We start from the raw sequence: 22,657 nt of genomic DNA, 5'->3' as shown, positions 1-22,657 counted from the left end.
AGGGGGTTGGAGGCGGTGGATATGCCCGATTGCTGGGTGGGGTGTTGTTAGCGTTCACCCTGCAGTGGCTCGTTTGGCAGTTGCCGGTGGCTGCGTATGACGGCGGTTCCTGCGCGGGGCTGGCTTCTAGAACGGCGTTCATGCGGAGCTAGGTGGCGCATGTTCGTGATCTGACCGTACTGTAGATGCCACGGGCTAGTGGTGATGTTGTCTCTGGCCTGCTAGTGACAGCTAGCTCGTAGTTCGCATTAGGCACTGCTGCGTTGCGTCTTCGCTACCATCTGCAAAAGACGATCTGCGGAAAAAGCAAAGTCGGAAAATAAAAAATGACATCAAATTGTTTAGTTAATCGGGGACTCCTTCAACTTGAGTCCCGCTTCAGATGGCATGAGCGCTCCCTTGGGCGGGGGGTTCTTCTTCCTGAACTCATCCGCCATCTCCTCCATCGTCACAAACTCAACACCCTCGTGCTTCTTGAAGTGCTCGATCAACCTCTCATGCATTAGCAGCAGATGTGGTCGTCCAGAAACATCAGGGTGGATTGTGATGGGCTGCAAGAGTGTTAGACGAGTCCTTCAGGCAGTTCGGGATACTTACAAAGATGAACTCGTCGTATTCGCGGTAGAAGTAGTCGAAATGGTCCCTCCATAGGTCCTCGGTATCTCGCGCATTCACGAAGCCATGGCTGTTCTTCGAAGCCTTGATGAACATATGAGGTGGCAAGTCCTAACATTCAGTGTGAGCGATGTATCAGCGCGTAGTAAGTCGTACTTACGTCAAGATACCAGTTTGCTGGGATTTCAACTAGGCCAGTCTGTTGACCTGCAACGAGTGGCTTCATCCAGTCCTTGGCCTTCTTCTTATAATCGATCTTGGTCCAGGTATCTCCAGTTCTCAGATAGTAAGGTTGACAGTCGTGGTGGCTCATGCTGTGATCGTACTCGATACCGTATGAGAGCAGCAGTTCGGCACCTTCGCGGCTTGTTTCCCACCTACCGAGATAGTCAGCGTACTGTCTCCAGCGGTGGTCTTCGGAGTATTACCATGGCGCAACGCTTCCTCGGGGAGGCTTGCCAGCAAACTCAGTCAACATGCGGTAAGTCTTGTCTAGCACGTGGTGTTGCTGTTCCATGCTCATATCGGAGGGGTTCTCGTGACTGTAACCGTGGAGGCCTATTTCATGTCCTGCATCGCGTACTGCTGCCATGTCTTCCGGAAATGTCTCGAGACTATGACCTGGAATGAACCATGTAGTCTTGATGTCGTATTTCTTGAACATCTTCAAGAGGCGCTGCGTTCCAACCGTGCCAGCAAACAGACCACGCGATATGTCGCTGGTGCTGTCTTCTCCGCCATACGACCCAAGCCATCCACATACCGCATCTACATCAACACCGTACGAGATGAGAACGCGCTTCTTGCCCATGATAGCTGTATTGTATGGGAAATGATGAGTGGATGAGGTTGTCAATTGGATCAAACGAAGAGCTATCAGTCGGACGGATTCGTGTGGGAACAGTCAGACCAAACTACCCGCACGGGACTACTTCTTCTTAATGCCATGATGCCGAACCTGAGAGCTATGGCGGGGTAAGTGGGATGGAATGATGCTGGACCGACGGCGCGCTTGTCTATTTCGTCATGGGATGCGCCAGCTGCCAGCTGCCCCTGCCTCCGCAGCTGCCCCTCGCTTGGCCTTATCGTCGACCCCAACCACCTCCAAATCTTGTCTCCAACAACATCCGAAAACGGTCCTACGCTCTCCAAGACGCGTTCGCATGAAGTCGCGATGACGATGAGCAGGGTGTTGAGTGTAGTAACGCGGCGCGCACCTTTGAGTACATCCATGGTCAATTACGAACATGTCTGATAAGATGCGCGCAGCACAGATCGTAAAGGTATGATGACGTCATGAAACACCTCGAATCGTATCTAACAAATTCCATCAGTATGAGAAACCGTATCAGCTATGTGAGCGAGCTGTACCTCAATGCGGAGACAATGATCTTCTTGTCGAAGTTTACGCAGCCGGCTTCTGTCACTCGGACCTTCAGGTTTGGAATGGTCAATTTCCGGCGGCCCTTCCCATGATACCATCGCACGAGCCGGCTGGAAAGATTGTACAGATTGGCGCGAAAGTGCAGGGCTCATGGAAAGTTGGAGATCGCGTTGGCGTTCTCAACTACAAGAATCCTTGTGGACAATGCGCAGGATGTCGACAGCACGGAAGACGAGCGAAACGTCCTGATCCTCGCTTCTGCCAGAACAGGATTGTAGCTGGCTTCAAACACGACGGCGCATTTGCCGACTACATGCTGGCAGATCCTAATACTACTGTGCACCTCCCTGATGAAGTTTCCTTCGAACAGGGAGCGCCTTTGATGTGCGCTGGCGTAGGTCCACCTTTGGTCGAAATCGTTTGCGCGACATCATTGCTAATAGCATGAAAGGCGACAGTATGGGGCGCATTGCGAAAGCTTAGTCCCCAGGTTCAACCAGGCGATGCCGTAGCCATTGTAGGTGTTGGGGGTCTGGGTCAGCTTGGAATACAATTCGCCAAAGCCCTTGGTTACCGGACGATAGCCATGGACAACCGTGAACAAGGCCGTCAGCTTGCGCTCGACTTGCCCGACCACTTGAGACCTGATCTAGTCATGGACTCAAGCGCTAAGAACGCCGAAGAGAAGATACTAGAGTTTACTTCAGGCGAAGGTCTCGCGGGCATCATAGTATGCACAGATTCGATACCAGCCAACGCGTGGTGTCTTCAGCAACTGGGCAACGGCGGTGTTATGGTTCCGCTCGGCTTACCAAAAGACAGTTGGAAGTTCGACTCGGAAGCTATGGTATTCCATGAGCTCACCATAAAAGGCAGCTATGTCGCTAGTGCGGAGGAAGTTGAGTCCATGCTCAAGGTCGTAGCCAAGCACGGCATCTCGTCTCATTTGACCGTTTTGAGCTTTACGGAGATACCGAGCCTCATAGAAAGATACCAGCATGCATCTATGAAAGGCCGACTAGTAATCAATATGAAAGGATAAGCCTCCGTTCGGCCGGGGATGAGCTTGTTCTTACGAGCAGACTTGGAATCTTACGTGTCTTTTACGTGTCTTTTGGACTTTGGTCTGACATTATGAAACTTAGCAATGCAGACCCTCAAAAACGCGAGGTTCTGGGTACTTTCTGGTACGTTATCGAATCGAGTTCGCCACGAGTTGGGGTCATTTGGAGAGCCTCAGGCGTAATCTCTTAGTTTGTTTTGTGGGACCGTCGACCCACTTGCTCACCATTGGTCAAACGGTACGTAAGGACATCCCATCTACCTGAATATGGTCAAAGTCTTGCGGCAGAGTATACCGTTCAGCAAACTCTTATATTGACTTTAGCTATCGTAGTATCCAATTCACACAGCCGCACCTACGTAACCATCATGTCTGTCTTTTTCGACTCGCCTCTAAGGTCAGTACCAGATACTTCACTGTTTAAATGGAGATTGTGCGCATATTGACGGTATTACAGTGAGGATCTCGTACGGGTTGGGGACGCAGAATCAGTACTACAAAGCATTGGCATCAGTAATGGCATCCCAGCACACGAGTCTCGGGACTACCACCAATTGCTAGCGGCGGTCCACGATGTGGCAGAGCATGTACTCCAACTTCCCGACTATACAGCACCTACCGATACCGAAAGATATCCGCGAGGACGAATTCACCGACCATCGGCAGAAGAGCAAGATTTCGGCAATGCTTGGGCCCATAAGTTCCAAATACGTGGTAACCCACAAGGACATCTCCTCCAAGGAAAGACAGTATGTCTTAAAGACAACATTGCAGTAGCCGGAGTACCACAGTTCTTTGGAACAGACGCCATCGCTGCATGGACACCCGACTCCGACGCCACCGTAGTTACCCGCACATTAGATGCTGGTGCTGACATCGTGGGGACGACCATATGTGAAAACTTCTGCAACTCCACATCGTCATTCACTTCAGCGCAAGGTACCGTTCACAACCCGTATGCGAGAGGGTACTCCGCGGGTGGCAGTACGTCTGGTGGCTGTGCAGTAGTCGGTGGCGGTTTGGTAGATATCGCGATTGGTGCTGATCAAGGCGGCAGTATTCGTGTCCCATCATCATTCTGTGGGTGTAAGTACACCATGACTGTTGCGTATCATATCATGATGTAGTGCGAAGCTGACAATCTACACTAGGTATTGGACTAAAACCAACACATGGACTTGTTCCTTACACTGGTATATCCAGTGGCGACGCTGTCAGTGATCATGCTGGGCCCATAGCAAGATCAATTCGCGACGTTGCTTTGTGTCTTGACGCAATCGGCGGAAGGGATGACTATGATGACCGTACACTTGGTGCGCCAACCCATGGGTCTGAGCGATACGCAGAACGTCTTCAAAGCTCGGTCGCAGCAATGAAGATTGGCATTCTTAAAGAAGGCTTCGAGCACCGTCTCGTGAACCAAGACGTCAAATCAACCGTGAGAAAAGCCGTTCAGTCCTTTGAAGAACTAGGTGCTACTGTCGAAGAGGTCTCATTACCCCTTCACCTAGAAGGGCCAGCTATTTGGACCATCCAACAGCGGATCGCAGGTACCTTCAGCATGTTGGGATACGCGCACGGTCGGAGAGGACTATTCTCAACAGCCTACGAAGCGGCGCGACAACCATGGACGAACGAAACATTCCAAAAGCTCTTTCCATCTACGAAGAATACTATGATCAACGGCCTCTCGCTGATGCAGAATTACCCGGGCCTCTACGCGAAAACCATGAATGTGGCCCAACAGCTTCGCGACGCGTATGAGAAGCTGTTTCAGGAGTACGACCTTATCATTATGCCGACAACGCCTTTCGTAGCACCGCCCAATATAGACTGGAAGCGTGAGGAGAATGCGCCAATAGACGCGCTGAAGCCAAGTATGGGCATTACCATCAACACCGCTATTTTTGATGTAACGGGGCATCCGGCCATGTCACTTCCCGTAGGCTTTGCTCCTTCGGGTGTTGATCCTGAGGTCAGTTTACCGGTTGGTATGCAGCTGGTCGGTGGCCTTTGGCAGGAACAAAAAATACTAGATGCGGCTTTTGCCTGGGAGTCGGCAAACGACTGGAAACAAATCGGCGTGCGACAAGACCAAGAGTCGAAGCATGCTACGAAGCTGTAGAATATGTCGTCATTCAAAATATCCGAAAATTGGCTTCGCTATTTCAACCAATATGTCTCGTCATCGCGATATCTTTCCGATCAATTTATCGTGTAGCCACCATCCACAACTAATGCATGGCCTTGGATGAACGATGATTGCGCTGAACACAAGAAAAGCACTGCATCAGCGACTTCTTCCGGCGTGCCCATCCTTTTCATAGGCGCTATCTCAATAGCAGGCTTCAAAGCTTCCACCATAGCTGGCGACGTCGTAGTCATAGGTGTCTCAATAACCCCAGGACAAACACAGTTCACGCGTATGCCATCATCGGAGTAGTCGATAGCATTCGCGCGTGTCATGTTGATGATGGCACCTTTTGACGCGCAGTATGCCGCTGTACAACGCTCGTTAGTTGAGATCCTGCATGTCACGACACGATCAACTTACCAGCACCCGGCCTTGCTACGATGCCGAGCTGACTAGCGATATTGACAATAGAACCTCTTTGCTTCGGATGCTCGTCAAGCGGCTTCTGCTTTAACATGTTTCGCAGCTGCGCACGGCAACTAAGCCATGACCCCTTGTAGTTGGTAGCATTGAGTCGATCAAAATGTTCGGTCGTCATCTCTACAGCTTTGATGACATCGCCTCCGAGCACACCAGCACAGTTGACCCCATAGTCAAGCCTCTTGAACTTGGAAAAGGTCTCATCGTTGAATGAGTCGACGAACGTCTCATCCGCGATGTCGCCAGCTCGCTGGAAGACCTGAGCGGAAGGATTAATGCGCAGGATAGCGTCCCTGGTCTGGTCGAGCGTCTTCGGGTTGATGTCGGTGATGGCGATTCGCGAACAGCCTGAACGGGCGAACCCCTTCGCTACGGCCGCACCAATGCCTGATCATCATGAGCATGGCAATTCAACGTCGCATAAGATAGCCACCTACCAGTTCCTCCAGCGCCTGTGATGACGGCTACACCTGGGAGCAATCTTGCAAGCGATGCCATACTGCTATCATGTGGCGGTGAAAGCGTGATCTACCGAGATACGCGCTCACTGATTGATTTGATGCACGCATGAATGCACTCAAGATTGGTTAAGGGATAGCTTACCGACACGACGTTCTACCGGCGAGACGTTCGGCGGCCATCCCGTCGAGTTCCGCTATCTTGGAGTAAGCGTTCCACCTACTCCGAAGATACGCCTTGCGCTAACCACGGCGCTATTTACCCCGCAGACATAATTGGCCGAGGGCAAAACCTTGAAGTAAAGACCAAGACCCACCTCGCTCCAATTCACCTCCAACTCCAACAATTCTCACACCACATGCACGGACTCGCTCACGTTTGTACCCATTGCTCCAGGAGCTTCAAGCGAGCAGAGCATCTGATTCGCCATACTCGTACACGTTCGTGCCTTCAACTAAGTGACTCCACGATGAGGGCGTCGTCAGAACTGATGTCAGCATAGATACTAGAGAGAAGCCGTACTCGTGTCGATGCGGACAAGCGTTCACACGGCGTGACCTGCTTACTAGACATTGGCGCATCACGCACCATGCTGGCAATCCTGATGCAGAGTCGACAACGTCGACTGAAACAGCGACGACAATAGACGCACCGGCTTTGAACGTCCCCAGCGCTGGGGCCGTCGAAGCGCATCTCGTCCCGCAGGTCCACGCAAGCCAGCTTGATTTGCAACATCCTCCGCCCACCTATCAAGAACTCCAGCCGGCGCCGCCATATCGCGACGAAGGGTTTGAAGATTTCCGTGACTTTGTAAACTTCATCGATGGTGTTGGACTATCCGCCCAATGGACGCCTGAGTACGACTTTGACTGGATGCGACTAGGAGAACCTCGTCAGGAATCTCGGCGACACTCCCGAGAACCAGAAAATCAGCCTTCCTCCCCAGGTGCAGAGGACATCGGCACGCCTTTCAGCACATGGCTACCATCAGCTCCAGCTGACGATGAGGTCCATTTGCGATCCAACACACAGGATGGCGAGAAGAGAACGAGAAACGGAACGTACAACGTAACGGATGAGCATCGCAACTTCCTGGTGTCGCTTCTTGAGAGCTTCGCTCCTCCCATCGCCGACTTCCAGATCCCTTCCCGACATACCCTTACTAGGTATATTACCGCGTTCTTTGGTGGCTTTCATTCGCACTTCCCGTTCATACATGCGCCAACTTACAAACCGTCATGTTCACCTTTGGAGTTGACACTGGCCATGTGCGCTGCTGGAGCGCAGTACTGCTTCGAGCGAAGAAGCTCCGAACGTCTCTTTCGTGTCTCGAAAGCCATTGTCTTCGAACGCCTACGACAAGAAGAGTCGCATTTCGGGCCACAAACTCTTTCCTTCATCGCTTCTACGAACATATGCTCGCCAGAAGCGCATTTCATTAGCAGACGCACAGGACCGTGGTCGCCTTTGGACATGGCGAAGACCCTACTGATCCTGGTAGGGTTTGCGACGTGGGAAAGGAAAGACCTACTTCAGCAAGCGTTCGCACTTCGAGGCCTTCTAGTGCAGTCACTTCGAGATATTGGTCTCAAAGAAGAGGAGCCGCCCAGGAACATATCGACCTCTAGAGCAGCGATGTGGGATAATTGGGTACAGCGCGAGTCATCCAGACGTACAAAGCTCGTGGCCTTTTGTTACATCAACGTGCATAGCATTGCATATAACATCCATCCTCTGCTTTGGAGCAGCGAACTTCATCTGCGACTCCCTTGCTGTACACCGGATTGGCAGGCTAGTAGTGCCGCACAGTGGGCTGCGCTACAGCGCGACGGACGCGAGGATCACATGCCCTTTCAGCAAGCGTTGTCGATACTTTTGCAGGGAACGACAAATGAAGGTAAGCTACTATCGGAAGAGCTATCGAACGTGAATTAACATACTTCAGAACTAGTCCATCCAATTCCGAGCCCAATCGGCAACTATATCCTTCTCCATGCACTGCTTCAGCGGATTCATGTAGTCAGGGAGCTCTCCTTCCCCGCCACATCACCTGCAACAATCTCAGCTGCAGAGCTGCAAGTCATTGGCCGCGCACTCCGCGCATGGACGTCTCTCTGGCAACAGACCCCAGAATCAATGCTCGACCCCAACAACGAGAGCGGGCCTATCCCTTTCACGTCAAGCGCACTTTTGGTGGTGGCTTACGTGCGGCTCTCCCTCGACATAGGACCTTACCGTCATCTAGAGTCGCGCGACACCGACGTCATAGCCAACGGTCTAGCAAACCTCCCAGACATCGAGCGCAATGACAATATACTGTCAGCTCTGCTCTACTCAACCCATGCACTCAGTATACCCGTCCGACTAGGTATCGACAGGGTTGCGCGCAGCCAAGCGTTCTTCTGGAGCGTTCAGCATGCCATATCGAGCTTCGAGTGCGCAATCTTCCTCGGTAAATGGCTGTGCTCTATCCCTCGTCCATTTCGTGAGGAGTCACTGTCGCGATCTGAGCATCGCATTCTTCATTGGGTGAGATGTATCATCAAAGAAGCGTATGCGGTGATTGACTTTGAAGATGCTGAAGAGACTGATGGTTTCTTGACTGTACCCAGCGAGCCGTTTGCGCTTGGTCTGGCTGTGTTGAATATCTGGTCCAGATTCTTTCGCGGTAACACGCAGTGGCAATTCGTTGTGAATCTCGGGTTGAGCTTAGAGAAATACATCGCCAAGCTGGCTTGAACTACATATTTGTTCGATGACCACAGCCCTTCAGACCTTATCCTTATGCATCTTCTCATCATGAGCCTTGACAGTATCCATGACCTCCCCATCCCCATCCGCAAAAGCCCTATCGCCGAATGCAATTGCGATCTCCTCGAGCGAATGATTCGCTGTCTCAACATAGTAGAAGTGCGCCAGGCCTGCGGAGAAGAGACAGAACCCTGCGATGACAAGGTAAAAGTACCCACCGATTCCCGCAAAAGCGTCTGGCGAAACCATGCCGATGATGAAGTTGAAGACCCAGTTTGACGTCGTCGCAAGCGCCATGCCCTTACTGCGGCTGCGGAGCGGGAAGATCTCCGCAGGTAACAACCATGGCATTGGACCCCAAGTGAAACCGTAGACAATGTTGTACAGCATGATAAAAGCGAATTGTCCGTTTGCGCGGGTCATAATGGGCATGGAAGCTTCTGTGAAGGCGCACACGATGCCGAGAAGAGCGGCCATGAGGACACCGCCAAGGATGAGGAGTGGCTTGCGGCCCCAGCGGTCAGCTAGCCACCAGGTTGCGACAGTGGCTGCGGTGTAAGGGAGCGCGTTCGCGGCGGTGTAGAGAAGGGATTTCTCGTCCGAGAAGCCAGCACTGGAGAGCGTTGAAGGGAGGTAGAAGGATATGATGTTTATGCCGTTGAGTTGAGCGAACATTTGCACTGTGACGCCGACGATTGTGCGTTTGCGGTAACGGGTGAACATTTCCATCCAGCCAGCTTTGCCGAGCTCAGCCTCGTAAACGACGGCCTCCTGGATCTCGAGAAAAACCTTTTGTACGTGCGGGGCATCGGTATCGCCGCTCGAGTGGAGGTCTGCGACTGTTTGAAGGCTTTCTTGCATGAAACCGTTGTTTGCTAGCCATCTTGGAGTTTCCGGGAGGAAGAATGACATGACCACCAAGATGAACGAGAGGATGATCTGGATGATGAATGGGCCCTGCCAAGATAGCGCGTCTGGAAGCATGAAATGGAAGCCGTAGTCAACCCAGCACGACAACATGTACCCTGCAATCAAGCATGTGTATTCGATGCCGACCATGAGACCTCGAGCGTGGGGTGCCGCAATTTCAGTTTGGATGATGGGGACTGTCATAGACAAGAAGCCGACTCCGAAGCCCTGGATCGTACGTCCGACGACGAAAGTTGCGAAACCTGGAGCGAAGATCTGGATAAAGGCGGAGAGGAAGTAGATGAGACCACCGAGACGGACAGTGCGCTTGCGACCGATCATGTCTCCGAGACGTCCGGCGATGAGAGCACCGACAGCGGCAGAGGCTTGTAGGCAAGCAACGGAAATTCCTGTGATGGATGGATTCACGGCTGCTGTGCTACCATCTGCGCCACCGTACTCGCTGAAGAAACGCCTGACGAATACTGGGTTAACCAGTAGGCCAGACATGATACCTAGCGGAATCAGTATTGTTGATCAACATGCAAGTACCCGAACACACCTGAGTTGTAACCAAACAAGGCATCACCAAGACTGCCAAAGCCACATGTTGCGAACAACAAGGTCTTGCCCTTGATAGGGTACCTGGCCGTGATCTTCTTCGGCTTTAGCTTGCTTTCAAGCCATCCCTGTTCAGCAGCGACCTGTCCAGCTATTTGCGAGGCACGCTGCTGGATGTTGGCGCTCTGACTGGCGACTGAGTTACTGCGGGCAGCCATATTCTCAACCAGTGTAGAGCAAGATAAGAGTAGAGAAGTAGTGCGTGCTATGGATCACACGGAAGGAGATGCGGTGGGATGATGGAGAAATCTGGGGAAGCCTGACGGCTTTATCGTCCCCAGATTTTCGTAGTGGAGCACATTCGGCATCATCGTATGTAGTCAGGTCATGTTACGGTTCCGGTCCTAACGTTGGCCCTGCAGCGACGAAATTTGGTCGGCATATGCTAGTGTGTTTCTCGAGAAGTTGATCAACGCTGTAGCGCTAAGGGATGCTTTGCCAGCCAATCAGAAGCGCTCTTCTCACGAGCCGCGGAACCGGTGCTGGGGCAGAAAACTCCGGGCTGGCGGCTCCGACTCGTGCACATCGGAAGGTCAGCAGCCTGCATGAGCCGCCGGAACCGTACTGCAGTCGCTCTCGCACTCGGGTAAGAACGCCTGGCCGGTGATATAGTCAGGGCCTCAAGATAGAGACATCAATTCTAATCATTGCCGTACACTGTTTTTCACAGTCATGTCTTCAGCTGATGTTCACGAACCCAAGAATTCCTCTGGGTCTTTGACGTCGCCTGAGAACCGACTCACAGCGCCAATGAACACGTCCTTCGTCCTGAGCCCATCGAGGCAGTTCTCATACGAGGATGGGCCAGTTCCGAGTCTTCCAACTCCTAGGCATGTTCGCGTAAGGATTGTGGCTACCGGTCTTTGTGGTTCTGACGTACGTATCGCCCGCTGTGGTCTGCAGTGTGTTCGTCAACGTTGACGGCGATCTAGGTACATTACTGGCAATTTGGGCGCATAGGCAGATATGTAGTCGAAAGCCCAATCACCCTCGGTCATGAGTCTGCTGGTATTGTCGATGCTTGCGGATCAGATGTCAAAGGGCTGTCCGTGGGCGATCGCGTCGCATTGGAACCTGGCGTAGGATGCAACACCTGCGAGACATGTCGACGCGGCCGATATAACCTATGCGAATCGATGCAGTTCGCTGCTACCCCTCCCTACAATGGCACGTTATCGACCTTCTACTGCCTACCCGAAGAGTGCTGCTACAAGCTGCCGTCACACATATCCTTCCGTGAAGGTGCCCTCGTGGAGCCGCTAAGCATAGCTGTGCATTGTTGCGGACTCGCCGGAAGTCTTCAGGGCAGGTCTGTGGCGGTATTCGGGGCCGGGCCCATAGGCTTGCTGTGTTGCGCTGTGGCACAGGCTTTCGGCGCTGCGAAAGTCGTGGTTATTGACGCAGTGGCTCCTAGGCTGAGCTTTGCGACCGACTTCGGTGCCGACGACGTATACATGATGGAAGCTGGGTTTCCAGAAACGAATGCTCAGAAAGTTTTGGAGAAGGCTGGGCTGGATGCAGGGTTTGACGTTGTGATCGATGCAACAGGAGCAGAGCCATGCATCAACTGTGGTGTAGCTGCATTGAAACGCGGTGGAGTCTTCGTTCAAGCTGGGCTGGGCGCTCCCAAGATCGCATTTCCAATCGGCCAGATTTGCGACAAAGAAGCTACGCTCAAAGGAAGCTTTCGATACGGACCAGGAGACTACAAGCTTGCCATCCAGCTACTGGAGTCCAATCGTGTTCAACTAGATAGTCTTATTACTCATGAGTTCACGTTTTCAAATGCGGAACAGGCTTTTCAGAATGTTGCGGATAGAGTCGGCATCAAGTCGCTCATATATGGACCAGGCATCGATAGGGTGTTCGCAGAGGGTCGCACCGAGCAGCGCACGCGTGTGTCCGATCTCCCGAGGCTCTAGTGTATGATGCGCTGAACACATATCGCAATCACGAAATTGCTGGAATTGAGACGCGTGCCCACCGAAGAGTGTTTGTGATGCGACAGCTAGAATTGTGGCTCGTTCCAGACGGAATCCCAGAACCAGTATAGGCCATTGCCAGTAACATCAACACCGTTATCATCGCTGATCCAGTCCAGCTCGCCTTCGAGGTTCAAGTCTCCGGTGCTAGCATTTGTCCAATCATTGTGTTCGCTAGGCAGGTGATTCATGCCACCGTCGTTCGTGACCCATTGCGGGACATAAGCTGTGTCGTCACGGGAGACGTTGTCGAGGGGGGCGGGAAACACTGTGAAAAGTAGGTGATTAGATTCGTACGCAGCTTCGGGGATGCATCAGTCTTACCTCTCTGTACTGACGCCATGCTCTCGTGAACGCGCTGCATGCTGTCAACTGTACTCTGTTGCTGTCTGTTGTGTCCACTCGCTGGCAGTTGCGTCGGCAGACGAAGGGTATCTTCGACAGACATCTGCGCAGTCCCGGTATGCGATCTTGTCATATCACTCTCGCCAAAGATCGCATCTGCTTCTCTGCGCAGTAGCATCTGGATGACGTCTTTGAGGACCGCATTACTCTGCATCGAGAGCTGTGTCCTTTTGCCGAGTAGCTCTTGCAAGCGAAAGATGCGTGTGATGGTCCTTTTCACTTCCTGTGCTCTGTCCGAGAGTGGATCAGACAGCGCCAACACAGCCATGACGATGGCGGAGTTGAACAGATTGATAGCCAAGAAAGCTACCAGGTGGCTATCAGTGGCTAGTTGAGAAAGCCGCGGTAATTCAGTCACCTTCGATGTTCTCAACGCGGCGTCCCACCATTGCTCCGTGCTCGACATATGGCTTCTGTTGAGCGGGCTGGACTCATGAACCGCATGAAATGAGGATTCGGTGTTCGTAAGGCTTGCTGGAGATAGTGCGTTACCATGCCCGCTTTCCGGTTGCGTCCTGATTAGGTGGTCCACTTGTTTTGCGATTAACGGGCGATTGAAGATGATAAGGAGGTTGTCAAATGTAAGCTGAAGGGACAACGCCTGCAGCTGGTGCACCCGTGCGGTGCGTGATTGATCCATACTGCAGTCGGAGGCCATGTCGAGTAGAAGATGAGGCGGCAGACGTCGGCGCCACGCCCAAAGCTTCTCCGTCACGTCCGTGATCTGATTAGTGTATTGTGGTCCGCTCGGCCGTTCGTTGGGTCCCACCGCCCGCATCCCGAAGATGGTCTCGATGATGGGTGACGCGATAAGGTAGAGTTTGTTGAGCTCTCGTTGGTAGGACGAGTAACATATTGTTAAGTCGGCGTCTGGGGGGTTCGTTCTCCTGAAGTAGGGCGACTCGCATACGTCAATCGGATGGTGTGTATTGCAGTCCTTCTCGTTGATGCCGATGGGTCGTCCGTACGTAATGGAAGCGAACCTGGTCAAGTTAGCTAATGATGCTACAGTATACGAGGAGGCTCAGACTCTGTACTGAGGTCCTTCGCATCTTCAAGGAGGGGCGCATTACCGGTCCCATGTGTAGATAGTCCACCAGACTCTTTTCCTCTCTTCGACATAGTGAGGGTCGCCTCGTAGCGGCTGGCGGTGGAGGCCGATGGCTTGTGCCGTTCGAATGGTTGCGCCTAGTAACGCGAAGGATAGATTAGGCTTCCCGTGGTAGACATAGTAGGAGCCGAGCAAGATACACGTCTGAACAGACGAGATGGTACTCTGGTCCATCAGTTCAGCCAATTGGGAACCCGCGCCTTGAACGAGGGACTGCGACCAGGCGCGCCAATCCTCATCTGGGAAGTCCGTATCCACGTCCTTCTTGTGAGACTTGTACCATGCTCCCATCCCCACAACTGTAGACAAGAGGAGGAGGAATGACTTCTGCGACGGATAAGCAAGGCCATCCTTGATAGAGTCGAGTTTTGGCCGGAATCTTGGCTCATAGATGACCAAGCTAAACCAATGCACAGAGTCGAAGTACTCTTCCAAGAGTGTCCGCATCATGTCGATTGGCGGCAGAGAATGACCGAGAATAGCCGTTATAGGGCGTCTCTGAGTGCGATCCAGACGAGACGCTGGGGCTCTGCCATAGACATTGCCACCCGGTATAGCTGATGTAGTCCGGCTCAATGTTGGCTGACTTCCCAGTCGGTAGATCTGGTGCGCAATATCCATGGCTGAGTTGGCTTCACCTTCTGCGATACTGGCACGCCTGCTCTCATCGCGACTGTTGCTTTCTGGATCTATGTTTTGATGCGTACCTTCATGATGGTGAATTGGAGCCTGCGGTTGCTCATGTGAAGCTTCGCTGGAGGGGCCTTGGGTGCGTCTCCTCTTCGGTGCGCGTGGAACTTCGACATTGCTTACAATGCATTCGACGTTTGCTCGAATGCAGAGCGCGCAAGGGCGCGATGTGTCGCACTTGGATACTCAGTCGGCGGCGCGCGTGACAGGCGGTGGGAGGGCGTGACTGACTCGGCTCTTGTTGCGACGACACCTCTCACACGCCTTGCTGACCCTGGTGGGTAGCGGACGCCCGACAGCGGCATCAAGAGTTGCCGAAGACATTATTTGGGTGATGCCATGGATGATGTTGCGATGGAACGGGTGAGGGCGCGCACGCGTCAGCCACGCCAAGTCAGCTGCGGAGCTCGGCGAAGTTTGCACGGTCGCCGTCGATGCCGCTGCCAGTGCACTTTCGCGTCGTTTCCGCCCACCGATGGCATTTTCATCGCTTTGCGTGTCGCCGGCGCTTCACAGATGATGAAATACGCAGTATTAGACAGCTCGCGCGCCTGATTCTCTCCGTCATTCCGCCTTGATGTTACAGATCCAGCGCTTTCACCAGCCTCATCAGGTCAGCACCAACAATCATCGGATATAGCACTATATCGCTTTTTTACATCACCGAGCGTGATCGCGGTCATGGAACGTGGTCAAGATGGAGACGCGCCATCCGAGGTCTTCGCGGACGAACAGCCGCCTGCAAAGCGACGGCGAACATCAGAACAACCTGCTCGGGAGGTGGGCTTGATGCGAAGCGTCCCTGGTGACAAGTTCACGGGCTTCGTGGGCAGTGCCAGCGGCATCTTCTTCATTAGGTCAGTCTATGGTGCGATCCGACGCTCTGCAGTGCCTACAGACGGCGAAACGCCCGGCAGCGACATCGTACCAGGCGAAGACGACCATCTCTCTCTAGTGCAACCGAATTCCTCCGGACGCTTATGGCGAGAAGCTGAGATCTCACACGGTCAGACCTCTTACATAACATTTCGCGAACTGGTCGCTTTTTCTGGAAGCTATTTTGCCAATTGGCACCCGTTCTACCCCTTCGTACACGCCACAACTGTCCTAGAGTACTTCGATTGTTGTGCAAGAAATGGCTTTCCCGATCATGGTGCTTCGGAAGACCTACAGCTGGTGATAGTGCGTTCGATCATGTCCATCTCGCTTGCAGACCATCGACAATCGCCAGGGCTACCGAGTACTCGACATCCTGCCTGTATCGTCTTTCCATCGTATGATGCTGCTGTAGATAGTCTCCGGACGATACTTTCTCGTCCTACGACAATACTCACGCTACAAGCCGCACTCAGTGTGCAGCTCTTCTTAGTCTCTATGCTTCGCTTGAACGCCGCCTCCCGTCTTGGAGGGCTGATTATGCGGATGGCTGTGCAGCTAGGCCTTCATCGTTGCCCAGCAAGATTCTCGACCTTCACATCAAGCACGAAAGAACTTCGACAACGCGTCTTCTGGTCACTTTATGCTGTTGATCGGCTTCTTGCCCAATCCATGGGCCTCCCACTCGGCCTACCTGACGACGATATCGACGTCTGCTTTCCCCTCGCGGAACATCATCTGCAGACGCGCGTCGAGCCTCGTAAGTCAGGTAATATTTCTTTTGTGCCATATCTCACAACCTGCAGGTCGTGATCTCCAGCTGCTGCACCTCGTTGCCCAGCAAGCCAGGCTGCGTGGCGAAATCATCGAATTGCGCAACAAGTCGCTACACTACGTCCAGCATGATCCTGACCGAGCGACATCAATCATAGCTAAGCTTGGCCAATGGTGGAACGATGTTGAGGACTACATCGACCCGGATAGCCGATGTGGTGCTTCTCCTTACGCGACTGTAGTGTTGACACTACTTAGACACGAGTTGATTATCTCGCTGTATCGTCCCGTCTTAGCTACCGGTAGTAAAGATGTCGCTTATAATGCCGCGTTACAACAGTGCATCAGTTCTGCGCGTAGCATCATCACTACCTTGCACACCGCTATCCAGGGCAAAGACGGGTCTCAAACATATCATTACCACTTGGCTCTCCTTTGGCCCTCCTGCACCTGGGCTGTGTGGATTAGCACATTCATCATGTTCTACGCCGCCCACGAGGGCCGCATTGATCACAGCATCGTCATAAGGTAATCAATATGTCGAAATTGTATTACCTCTACTAACATGTACCAAGATTCGCAGATAAAAGTCTCGACATACTTCAACACCTCACGCTACGCGGCAGTGCTTGGCCTGAAGCAAGCTCGGTGGCCATTCGCGACTTACGGGCTCGAATGCTGCAGAAGTCTGCTCATATGGCTTCTCGATACGACTCAGAGGTCGCTGGAGATGCAGCCCTTTCTCAGAAAGATGGATTGAGCGTACGTTCATGCCTGCACGAACAATCATTACCTACCCGCAACGACCATCCAGATCAAGTCGGAAGCCAAAGGAGGAATGTCATCGATCCTCATCATGACGCGCAGTATCCACCATATAATGCAGCATTCGATTCCAGTGCGACGGGCGACCTGAATCACGATGCTCTTTCTCTTGAGCACAACAGCTACTGGAACATCTTTGTTGGAACGGAGGGTGCCAACGCTTCATCAACAGAGTACTCCAACGGCCTAGACCCTTTCTCTGGCTTCGACATCCCATTCTGGTTCGATCAAGAACAACATTGGGATTTCACATAGTTTCAAGCGTCAGGATAAATTCGAATTGCTGGGCGTGGTGGCATGGTTCGGGAGCGTCGGACTTTGTTTGTCCGCGTCCCCCCCGCACTTACCCTTATCCAGCGCACCAGTGGCGAGCTCGGCAACAGTCCCATCGTCTACGAAGTGTGAATATGGGGTTTCTTAGTCCGGACTATGAGGCTTAAAAGATACTGCACATAGAACCTCAAGAGATATCAACCCAAGTGCTTACCGCCGTTACGATCACTCATTAGCCGTTACTCCCTATCCCAACCCAACACTCCACCAGTCACCAACATGCGCACGCATTCTATTGCGACAATGGGCGCCGATGGCATTGGCCCTGAAGTTGTCAATGCCGGCGTACAAGTATTGAAGAAGCTGGCAGAACTTGACGGCACATTCGGACTACAATTTAAAGACTACGACTGGAGTTCTGAGACCTACAAGAAGACAGGCCAATACATCCCTGATGGGGGATTAGAGAAGCTCAAGAAGCATGATGCGATCCTGTTTGGTGCTGTGGGTGCCCCGGGTATGTATCAGATGCTGAGTCTTAATCGATGTTGGTACTGAACTCCGAACAGATGTACCTGACCATATCTCTCTCTGGGGCCTGCGGCTCGCGATTTGCCAGACCTTCCAGCAATATGCCAACGTGCGACCCACCAAGATCTTCCGGGGAACATCATCGCCTTTGCGCAACGCAGAGCATGGCGACCTAGACTGGGTGATTGTACGAGAGAATTCCGAAGGTGAATATGCAGGACAAGGAGGCCGATCGCATAGAGGCCAGAAGTGGGAGACTGCTACGGAGGTCTCGATCTTCACCCGGCATGGTGTGGAACGACTTATACGCTTCGCTTTCGAAACAGCCCAAAGCAGGCCGAGGAAACAGATCACAGTCGTTACTAAGAGTAACGCGCAGCGCAACGGCATGGTTATGTGGGATGAGATTGCCGCTGAAGTTGCGAAAGACTTTCCTGATGTCAAGTGCGACAAGATGCTCGTCGACGCCATGACGTGCCGGATGGTACTCGATCCGAAATCTTTGGATACGATAGTTGCAACAAACTTGGTAGGTAACTTCCAATGTACTGAGAACTCACCTCGGCTTTTGCTGACTCGTCCAGCATGCGGATATTCTTTCCGATCTTGCAGCCGCACTGGCAGGCTCCATTGGCATCGCTCCTACCAGCAACCGTACGTATTCTTCATTTCCACATGGTTGCATCCATTGCCCATGCTAAGTGTTACCAGTGGACCCCACACGCCAGCATCCGTCCATGTTCGAACCGATTCATGGCTCGGCTTTCGACATCACCGGCAAGGGTGTCGCAAACCCAGTCGGAACCTTTTGGACAGCGTCTGAGATGCTAGCATGGCTAGGCGAAGAGCAAGCGGCAAAGAGATTGATGGAAAGCGTGGAAGCTATCACGGAGCGAGGCATTGCCACGCGCGACCTGGGAGGCAAGGCGTCGACAAAGGAGGTTACTGACGCGGTCTGCGCTGAGCTAGAAAGCATCTACGGTAAGAGTCAGTAGAAGCCAGGGTCGTGATGGGGTGGGCCTGATGATGCGGCAACGTTAGCCGCTGGCTCCAACCTGGTGGAGCGGACGTTGTCCGGTGCAAAACCTGACTCGTAGCCGATGCGATTGTCCTTTAGGCCTACAACGCCATGTGCGAGCCATCACGATAGCTTGAAACGCCATATTGTAAAGTTCAGAGATCAGCAACACGCGTCTACATCCGCGCATGTCGATCGTGGCTACGTTACCTCTCATGAAGCCACCACTGCCACGAAGCCATTGTTGGGACCTTATGTGAAGTTTAAAGCAGAGCCTCTGCCGATCTCTTGTTTCCCCTATGCGGTCGCACACCCAAAAGAGGCGACGATTGACAGCATCTTCATCGGTCGCATTAACCCGAGGCATGCTGGCATCACTAGCCGTCTGCAACATGAAGCAGTGGATACCTGAGCGACCAACCCGGAGCTAGCCCCCGCATCCTACCCATCCTTCCCCGCACACCACCGAATCATCATCCCCTGTATGCAGTCGCCCAAGCTCAACTGCCGTGGGATTAAGGCATCCCCCACCACCACCACATTATAGTGTCCGTCGCATCTTCGACAATTTAGGATTGCTTCCACGCTGCTTCCATCTATCTGCTGTGCGATCTAGATTGCTTCTTTGCATATCGTTTATACTTCCACGTGTGCTCCCTTGCGCTACCATTCCAATCACACCGCGGACATAGAGTTACCATGCCTCTGGGTATACTCCAAGACTACAAGCTCGAACATGTCCCTGGGACAGCTCCGTTAAGCGAGCTTGGTCGCATTGATCTCGAGATCACGAACGATGTTGATCGCGGGCTGCTGAAGCATGATCCTACTGGGCAGATTGTGCTGGTGCCGCAGCCTTCTGATTCGCCGAACGACCCCTACAATTGGCCAAGATGGAAGAAGGAGATGTTCACCGTCGTCATCGCATATGGATGCGGCGCTGTAGGAGGTAGGCTCGCGACATCAATATACCACATACTGAGCTAATCGCAGTTTTGTAGCTGTCGGTCCGCTGCTCACACCAGCTTTCGTGCCCCTGGCAGCACAGTTCAACGTCCCATTACAGAGGTTCACGCTGGGTTGCAATGGATCCTGCATCGTCGCCATCGCAGTGGGTAGTCTCATCTGCAACACCTTAGCCGTCAAAATCGGGAGACGACCAATCTACCTCGCAACCACAGTTGGCCTGGCGGTGTCCTGTTTCTGGGCTGCGGAAGCTACCAGCTTTCCCTCTCTAGCGGCAGCCCGAGCGGTCCAAGGTCTTTGCATGGCACCGTTTGAAGCACTTATCCCAGCATCCGTCGGAGACATCTGGCACGTTCATGAGCGCGGATTTCGAATGGCCATCTTCAACCTTGGTGTCCTCGGTGGTATCAACCTAGCGAGTCCAATCGCTGGATCCGTCATCCAATACGGCTCTCACCGCATCGCATTGCATGCAATGGGCGGTGCTTTTGTCATCATGCTCATCCTCATCATCTTCTTCATGCCCGAGTCCGCCTACCACCGCCACGACGTCATCAATATCGACACGAGCTCCAAAACTGTGGAAAGTGACGCGGTTGAGAAGGAGAAGTCCGCCGAGCGCGTCGAAGACTATGCGGTCCAGTCGTCCGTCTCTTCCGAGGCCCCATACCCTTACGTCAAGACTCTCATGCCATGGTCTGGTTACTGGGATCATGTCTCCTTCTGGCGCACATTTCTACGCCCCTTTGTGGTGATCATGAGCCCGGTAGTCATGTGGGCGACCTTGCTCTTCACCATCTGCGTATCCTGGCTTGTCTTGATTTCCATCACGTTGTCGCAGATCTTTTCCGCACCACCATACAGTTTCTCCGTGAGCGCGGTTGGCGCAACGAACCTGTCCTCGTTCGTGGCGTCTTTGTTGGCCACGCTGGTAGCCGGTCCGATCATCGATGGTGTGGCGAAGTGGATGTCGACACGCAATAAGGGCACTTTCGGTAAGTGCAGACGATCCAAGCTGTGATTTTAAACAACTGACAATGCTTTAGAACCTGAGTTCCGTCTCCCTGTTATGATAACCTACCTGATCTTTACCGCGACCGGCTTCTTTGCTTGGGGCCAATCACTCCACAACCGCGATCCGTGGCCCATCCCAGTCATCGTCTGCATGGGTCTGATCAACCTGGGTGTTCAGTTAGGAACTACCGCCGTCGTAACCTACGTCTCCGACTGCCATCGCGAGCAGGCCGCCGAAGCCTTTGCCATCATGAACTTCGTCAAGAACCTTTTCGCATTCGGCCTGACGTTCTACGCCAATGACTGGATCGCGGTACAGGGTGTGAGGGACGCGTTTTATGTCATTGGCGGAACCACTGTCGCTGTCACACTTTGCACGATTCCAATGTACATCTACGGCAAGCGTGCGAGGAGTTGGGTGAAGAGATGCGGAGTACTCGATAGTGTTCTCAAAGCCGAGTAGAGGATCAATCGTGCGACGAGAAGAGCCTGCGTGTCTCGTGAGCGTTTCCCAGTGTATTCCAAACTCTACAATGTATTACCGTAGCAACAATTTTCCAAGTTTTCGATCGTGTCATACGTCCAGTGCCGACCACAGCGTGATGAATGGCCAGCATCGCCTTTCGAGTGTGTGCTGGTCCTGCGGCTGCCGACGATCGGCATCTTTGGTGGTTGACTCGTGTGACTGAGGACGAGCCGTCTACCTGACTCAGCCTCACTGGCATCGCAGCAGCATCTGCCAGACACACCTCTCGAGTTCTAGAAGTAGTTTTCTTGCCATCTTGCTGGATCAGTGGGAGCTCGCTGCATGTTCGGTGCTATAGGCATTTCGCAGTCTTCCAGTTGCTGCAAGACTGACACCGGTGGGGATGTGTCGCTGGGTATCTGGCGAGAGGCGTGCGCACCACTATTCGGTCGACCTTCGGCTGTCCTGGATGTCTTGCGCGCTCCGTCGTTATCAGGGACGGAATTGCTGTGTCTCGGCGGAAAAACTTCCGGGGCTGCCGTCTCGCGACACTGTGCTTGTAGCCAAGCTGTCAACTGCTCGGTCGTCTGCAAAGGCAGGCGCTTCCATTGTTCAAGCTTTTCTGCTTTTGAACCCTGTCGCTTTGGTGCGTGCGATGATGGTTCTGAAAGCCTAACGTCGTTCAACAGTATTAAGTCTTGGTTTTGGACGACAGTGAGTGTTGCGGAGAGTGCAGCCTCGGTGTCTGCCAGCCGCTTCTCAAGAGCAGTGATATATGCGGCTGGAAGACCTCGCTTGCCACCCTCTTGATAGTGGCATGGCAGCGATGATGTTTGGCATTGAGAACAGCATGGGCTGTGTTGGTTAGATGAAGTTCTGCAGCTGGCATGCGGGTTACCCACAGCTTCCGATCGCACTTGCACTTCTTCGATCTGCAATTCTCGCATGCAATGGCATTCAACTGAACCTCCAGATCGCAATGTCAGTGTATTTACCACAGTGCTGGACGAATTTGCGCACCGCTTCAGTCATAGTGGGATGACGATGGAAAGTGTTGGAGTTTGAGGAGGCTGGCGCTATCCGGAAGGTGTGGCTTGGTGATCTGTGCGCCACGAGAGGAGCCGGCCCCTAATGGCAGGCGCGTCAAGCCCTTCACGTCATCTCTCCGACGCGACAGCATCTACTTCAGAGCTTGAATCGACATACTTACGGAAGAGCAATGCTGCTGAGCAGCATGCGCATCGTGGATTTTTGCAAGCTCCTGCTGAGACCCGCCTGCAAATCGATTGCCGTTGCGGCACTACCGCACA

The 22,657-nt window shown here is 53.0% G+C and overlaps 10 protein-coding genes across 10 annotated transcripts; 6 read left to right on the top strand and 4 right to left on the bottom strand.

The window, feature by feature from the left end:
- Positions 1 to 341: 341 nt before the first annotated feature.
- J4E90_008083 (uncharacterized protein) lies at positions 342 to 1,426 on the bottom strand (the record flags this gene model as incomplete). The annotated part of the gene is made up of 4 exons (XM_051437613.1): positions 342 to 551; positions 598 to 726; positions 776 to 992; positions 1,044 to 1,426. 4 exons carry the CDS (start codon positions 1,424 to 1,426, stop codon positions 342 to 344), a joined length of 939 nt encoding a protein of 312 aa, XP_051288424.1.
- A 436-nt stretch (positions 1,427 to 1,862) lies between these two features.
- J4E90_008082 (uncharacterized protein) lies at positions 1,863 to 3,041 on the top strand (the record flags this gene model as incomplete). Its single annotated transcript, XM_051437612.1, has 3 exons — positions 1,863 to 1,898; positions 1,950 to 2,393; positions 2,451 to 3,041. 3 exons carry the CDS (start codon positions 1,863 to 1,865, stop codon positions 3,039 to 3,041), a joined length of 1,071 nt encoding a protein of 356 aa, XP_051288423.1.
- Positions 3,042 to 3,430: 389 nt separating this feature from the next.
- On the top strand, positions 3,431 to 5,187 carry J4E90_008081 (uncharacterized protein; the record flags this gene model as incomplete). The annotated part of the gene is made up of 3 exons (XM_051437611.1): positions 3,431 to 3,459; positions 3,520 to 4,148; positions 4,214 to 5,187. 3 exons carry the CDS (start codon positions 3,431 to 3,433, stop codon positions 5,185 to 5,187), a joined length of 1,632 nt encoding a protein of 543 aa, XP_051288422.1.
- Positions 5,188 to 5,267: 80 nt separating this feature from the next.
- Positions 5,268 to 6,174, bottom strand: J4E90_008080 (uncharacterized protein; the record flags this gene model as incomplete). Its single annotated transcript, XM_051437610.1, has 3 exons — positions 5,268 to 5,563; positions 5,617 to 6,063; positions 6,114 to 6,174. The coding sequence occupies 3 exons, from the start codon at positions 6,172 to 6,174 to the stop codon at positions 5,268 to 5,270; spliced, it is 804 nt and encodes a 267-aa protein (XP_051288421.1).
- Positions 6,175 to 6,493: 319 nt separating this feature from the next.
- J4E90_008079 (uncharacterized protein) lies at positions 6,494 to 8,874 on the top strand (the record flags this gene model as incomplete). Its single annotated transcript, XM_051437609.1, has 3 exons — positions 6,494 to 6,575; positions 6,638 to 8,032; positions 8,081 to 8,874. 3 exons carry the CDS (start codon positions 6,494 to 6,496, stop codon positions 8,872 to 8,874), a joined length of 2,271 nt encoding a protein of 756 aa, XP_051288420.1.
- A 30-nt stretch (positions 8,875 to 8,904) lies between these two features.
- On the bottom strand, positions 8,905 to 10,574 carry J4E90_008078 (uncharacterized protein; the record flags this gene model as incomplete). The annotated part of the gene is made up of 2 exons (XM_051437608.1): positions 8,905 to 10,310; positions 10,358 to 10,574. The coding sequence occupies 2 exons, from the start codon at positions 10,572 to 10,574 to the stop codon at positions 8,905 to 8,907; spliced, it is 1,623 nt and encodes a 540-aa protein (XP_051288419.1).
- A 514-nt stretch (positions 10,575 to 11,088) lies between these two features.
- On the top strand, positions 11,089 to 12,338 carry J4E90_008077 (uncharacterized protein; the record flags this gene model as incomplete). Its single annotated transcript, XM_051437607.1, has 2 exons — positions 11,089 to 11,292; positions 11,349 to 12,338. The coding sequence occupies 2 exons, from the start codon at positions 11,089 to 11,091 to the stop codon at positions 12,336 to 12,338; spliced, it is 1,194 nt and encodes a 397-aa protein (XP_051288418.1).
- An 86-nt stretch (positions 12,339 to 12,424) lies between these two features.
- On the bottom strand, positions 12,425 to 14,627 carry J4E90_008076 (uncharacterized protein; the record flags this gene model as incomplete). Its single annotated transcript, XM_051437606.1, has 5 exons — positions 12,425 to 12,666; positions 12,723 to 12,756; positions 12,841 to 13,786; positions 13,877 to 14,577; positions 14,622 to 14,627. 5 exons carry the CDS (start codon positions 14,625 to 14,627, stop codon positions 12,425 to 12,427), a joined length of 1,929 nt encoding a protein of 642 aa, XP_051288417.1.
- Positions 14,628 to 17,655: 3,028 nt separating this feature from the next.
- Positions 17,656 to 18,878, top strand: J4E90_008075 (uncharacterized protein; the record flags this gene model as incomplete). The annotated part of the gene is made up of 4 exons (XM_051437605.1): positions 17,656 to 17,869; positions 17,922 to 18,412; positions 18,468 to 18,537; positions 18,595 to 18,878. 4 exons carry the CDS (start codon positions 17,656 to 17,658, stop codon positions 18,876 to 18,878), a joined length of 1,059 nt encoding a protein of 352 aa, XP_051288416.1.
- A 722-nt stretch (positions 18,879 to 19,600) lies between these two features.
- Positions 19,601 to 21,344, top strand: J4E90_008074 (uncharacterized protein; the record flags this gene model as incomplete). Its single annotated transcript, XM_051437604.1, has 3 exons — positions 19,601 to 19,850; positions 19,903 to 20,862; positions 20,914 to 21,344. The coding sequence occupies 3 exons, from the start codon at positions 19,601 to 19,603 to the stop codon at positions 21,342 to 21,344; spliced, it is 1,641 nt and encodes a 546-aa protein (XP_051288415.1).
- Between the last annotated feature and the right edge of the window lie 1,313 nt (positions 21,345 to 22,657).

This window comes from Alternaria incomplexa (genome assembly GCF_024043165.1).
Source record: "Alternaria incomplexa strain BMP 0042 chromosome Unknown scaffold_12, whole genome shotgun sequence".
Taxonomy (NCBI): domain Eukaryota; kingdom Fungi; phylum Ascomycota; class Dothideomycetes; order Pleosporales; family Pleosporaceae; genus Alternaria; species Alternaria incomplexa.
The sequence above is the reverse complement of the archived record's forward strand: the minus strand, read 5'-3'. Positions and strand labels throughout refer to the sequence as shown.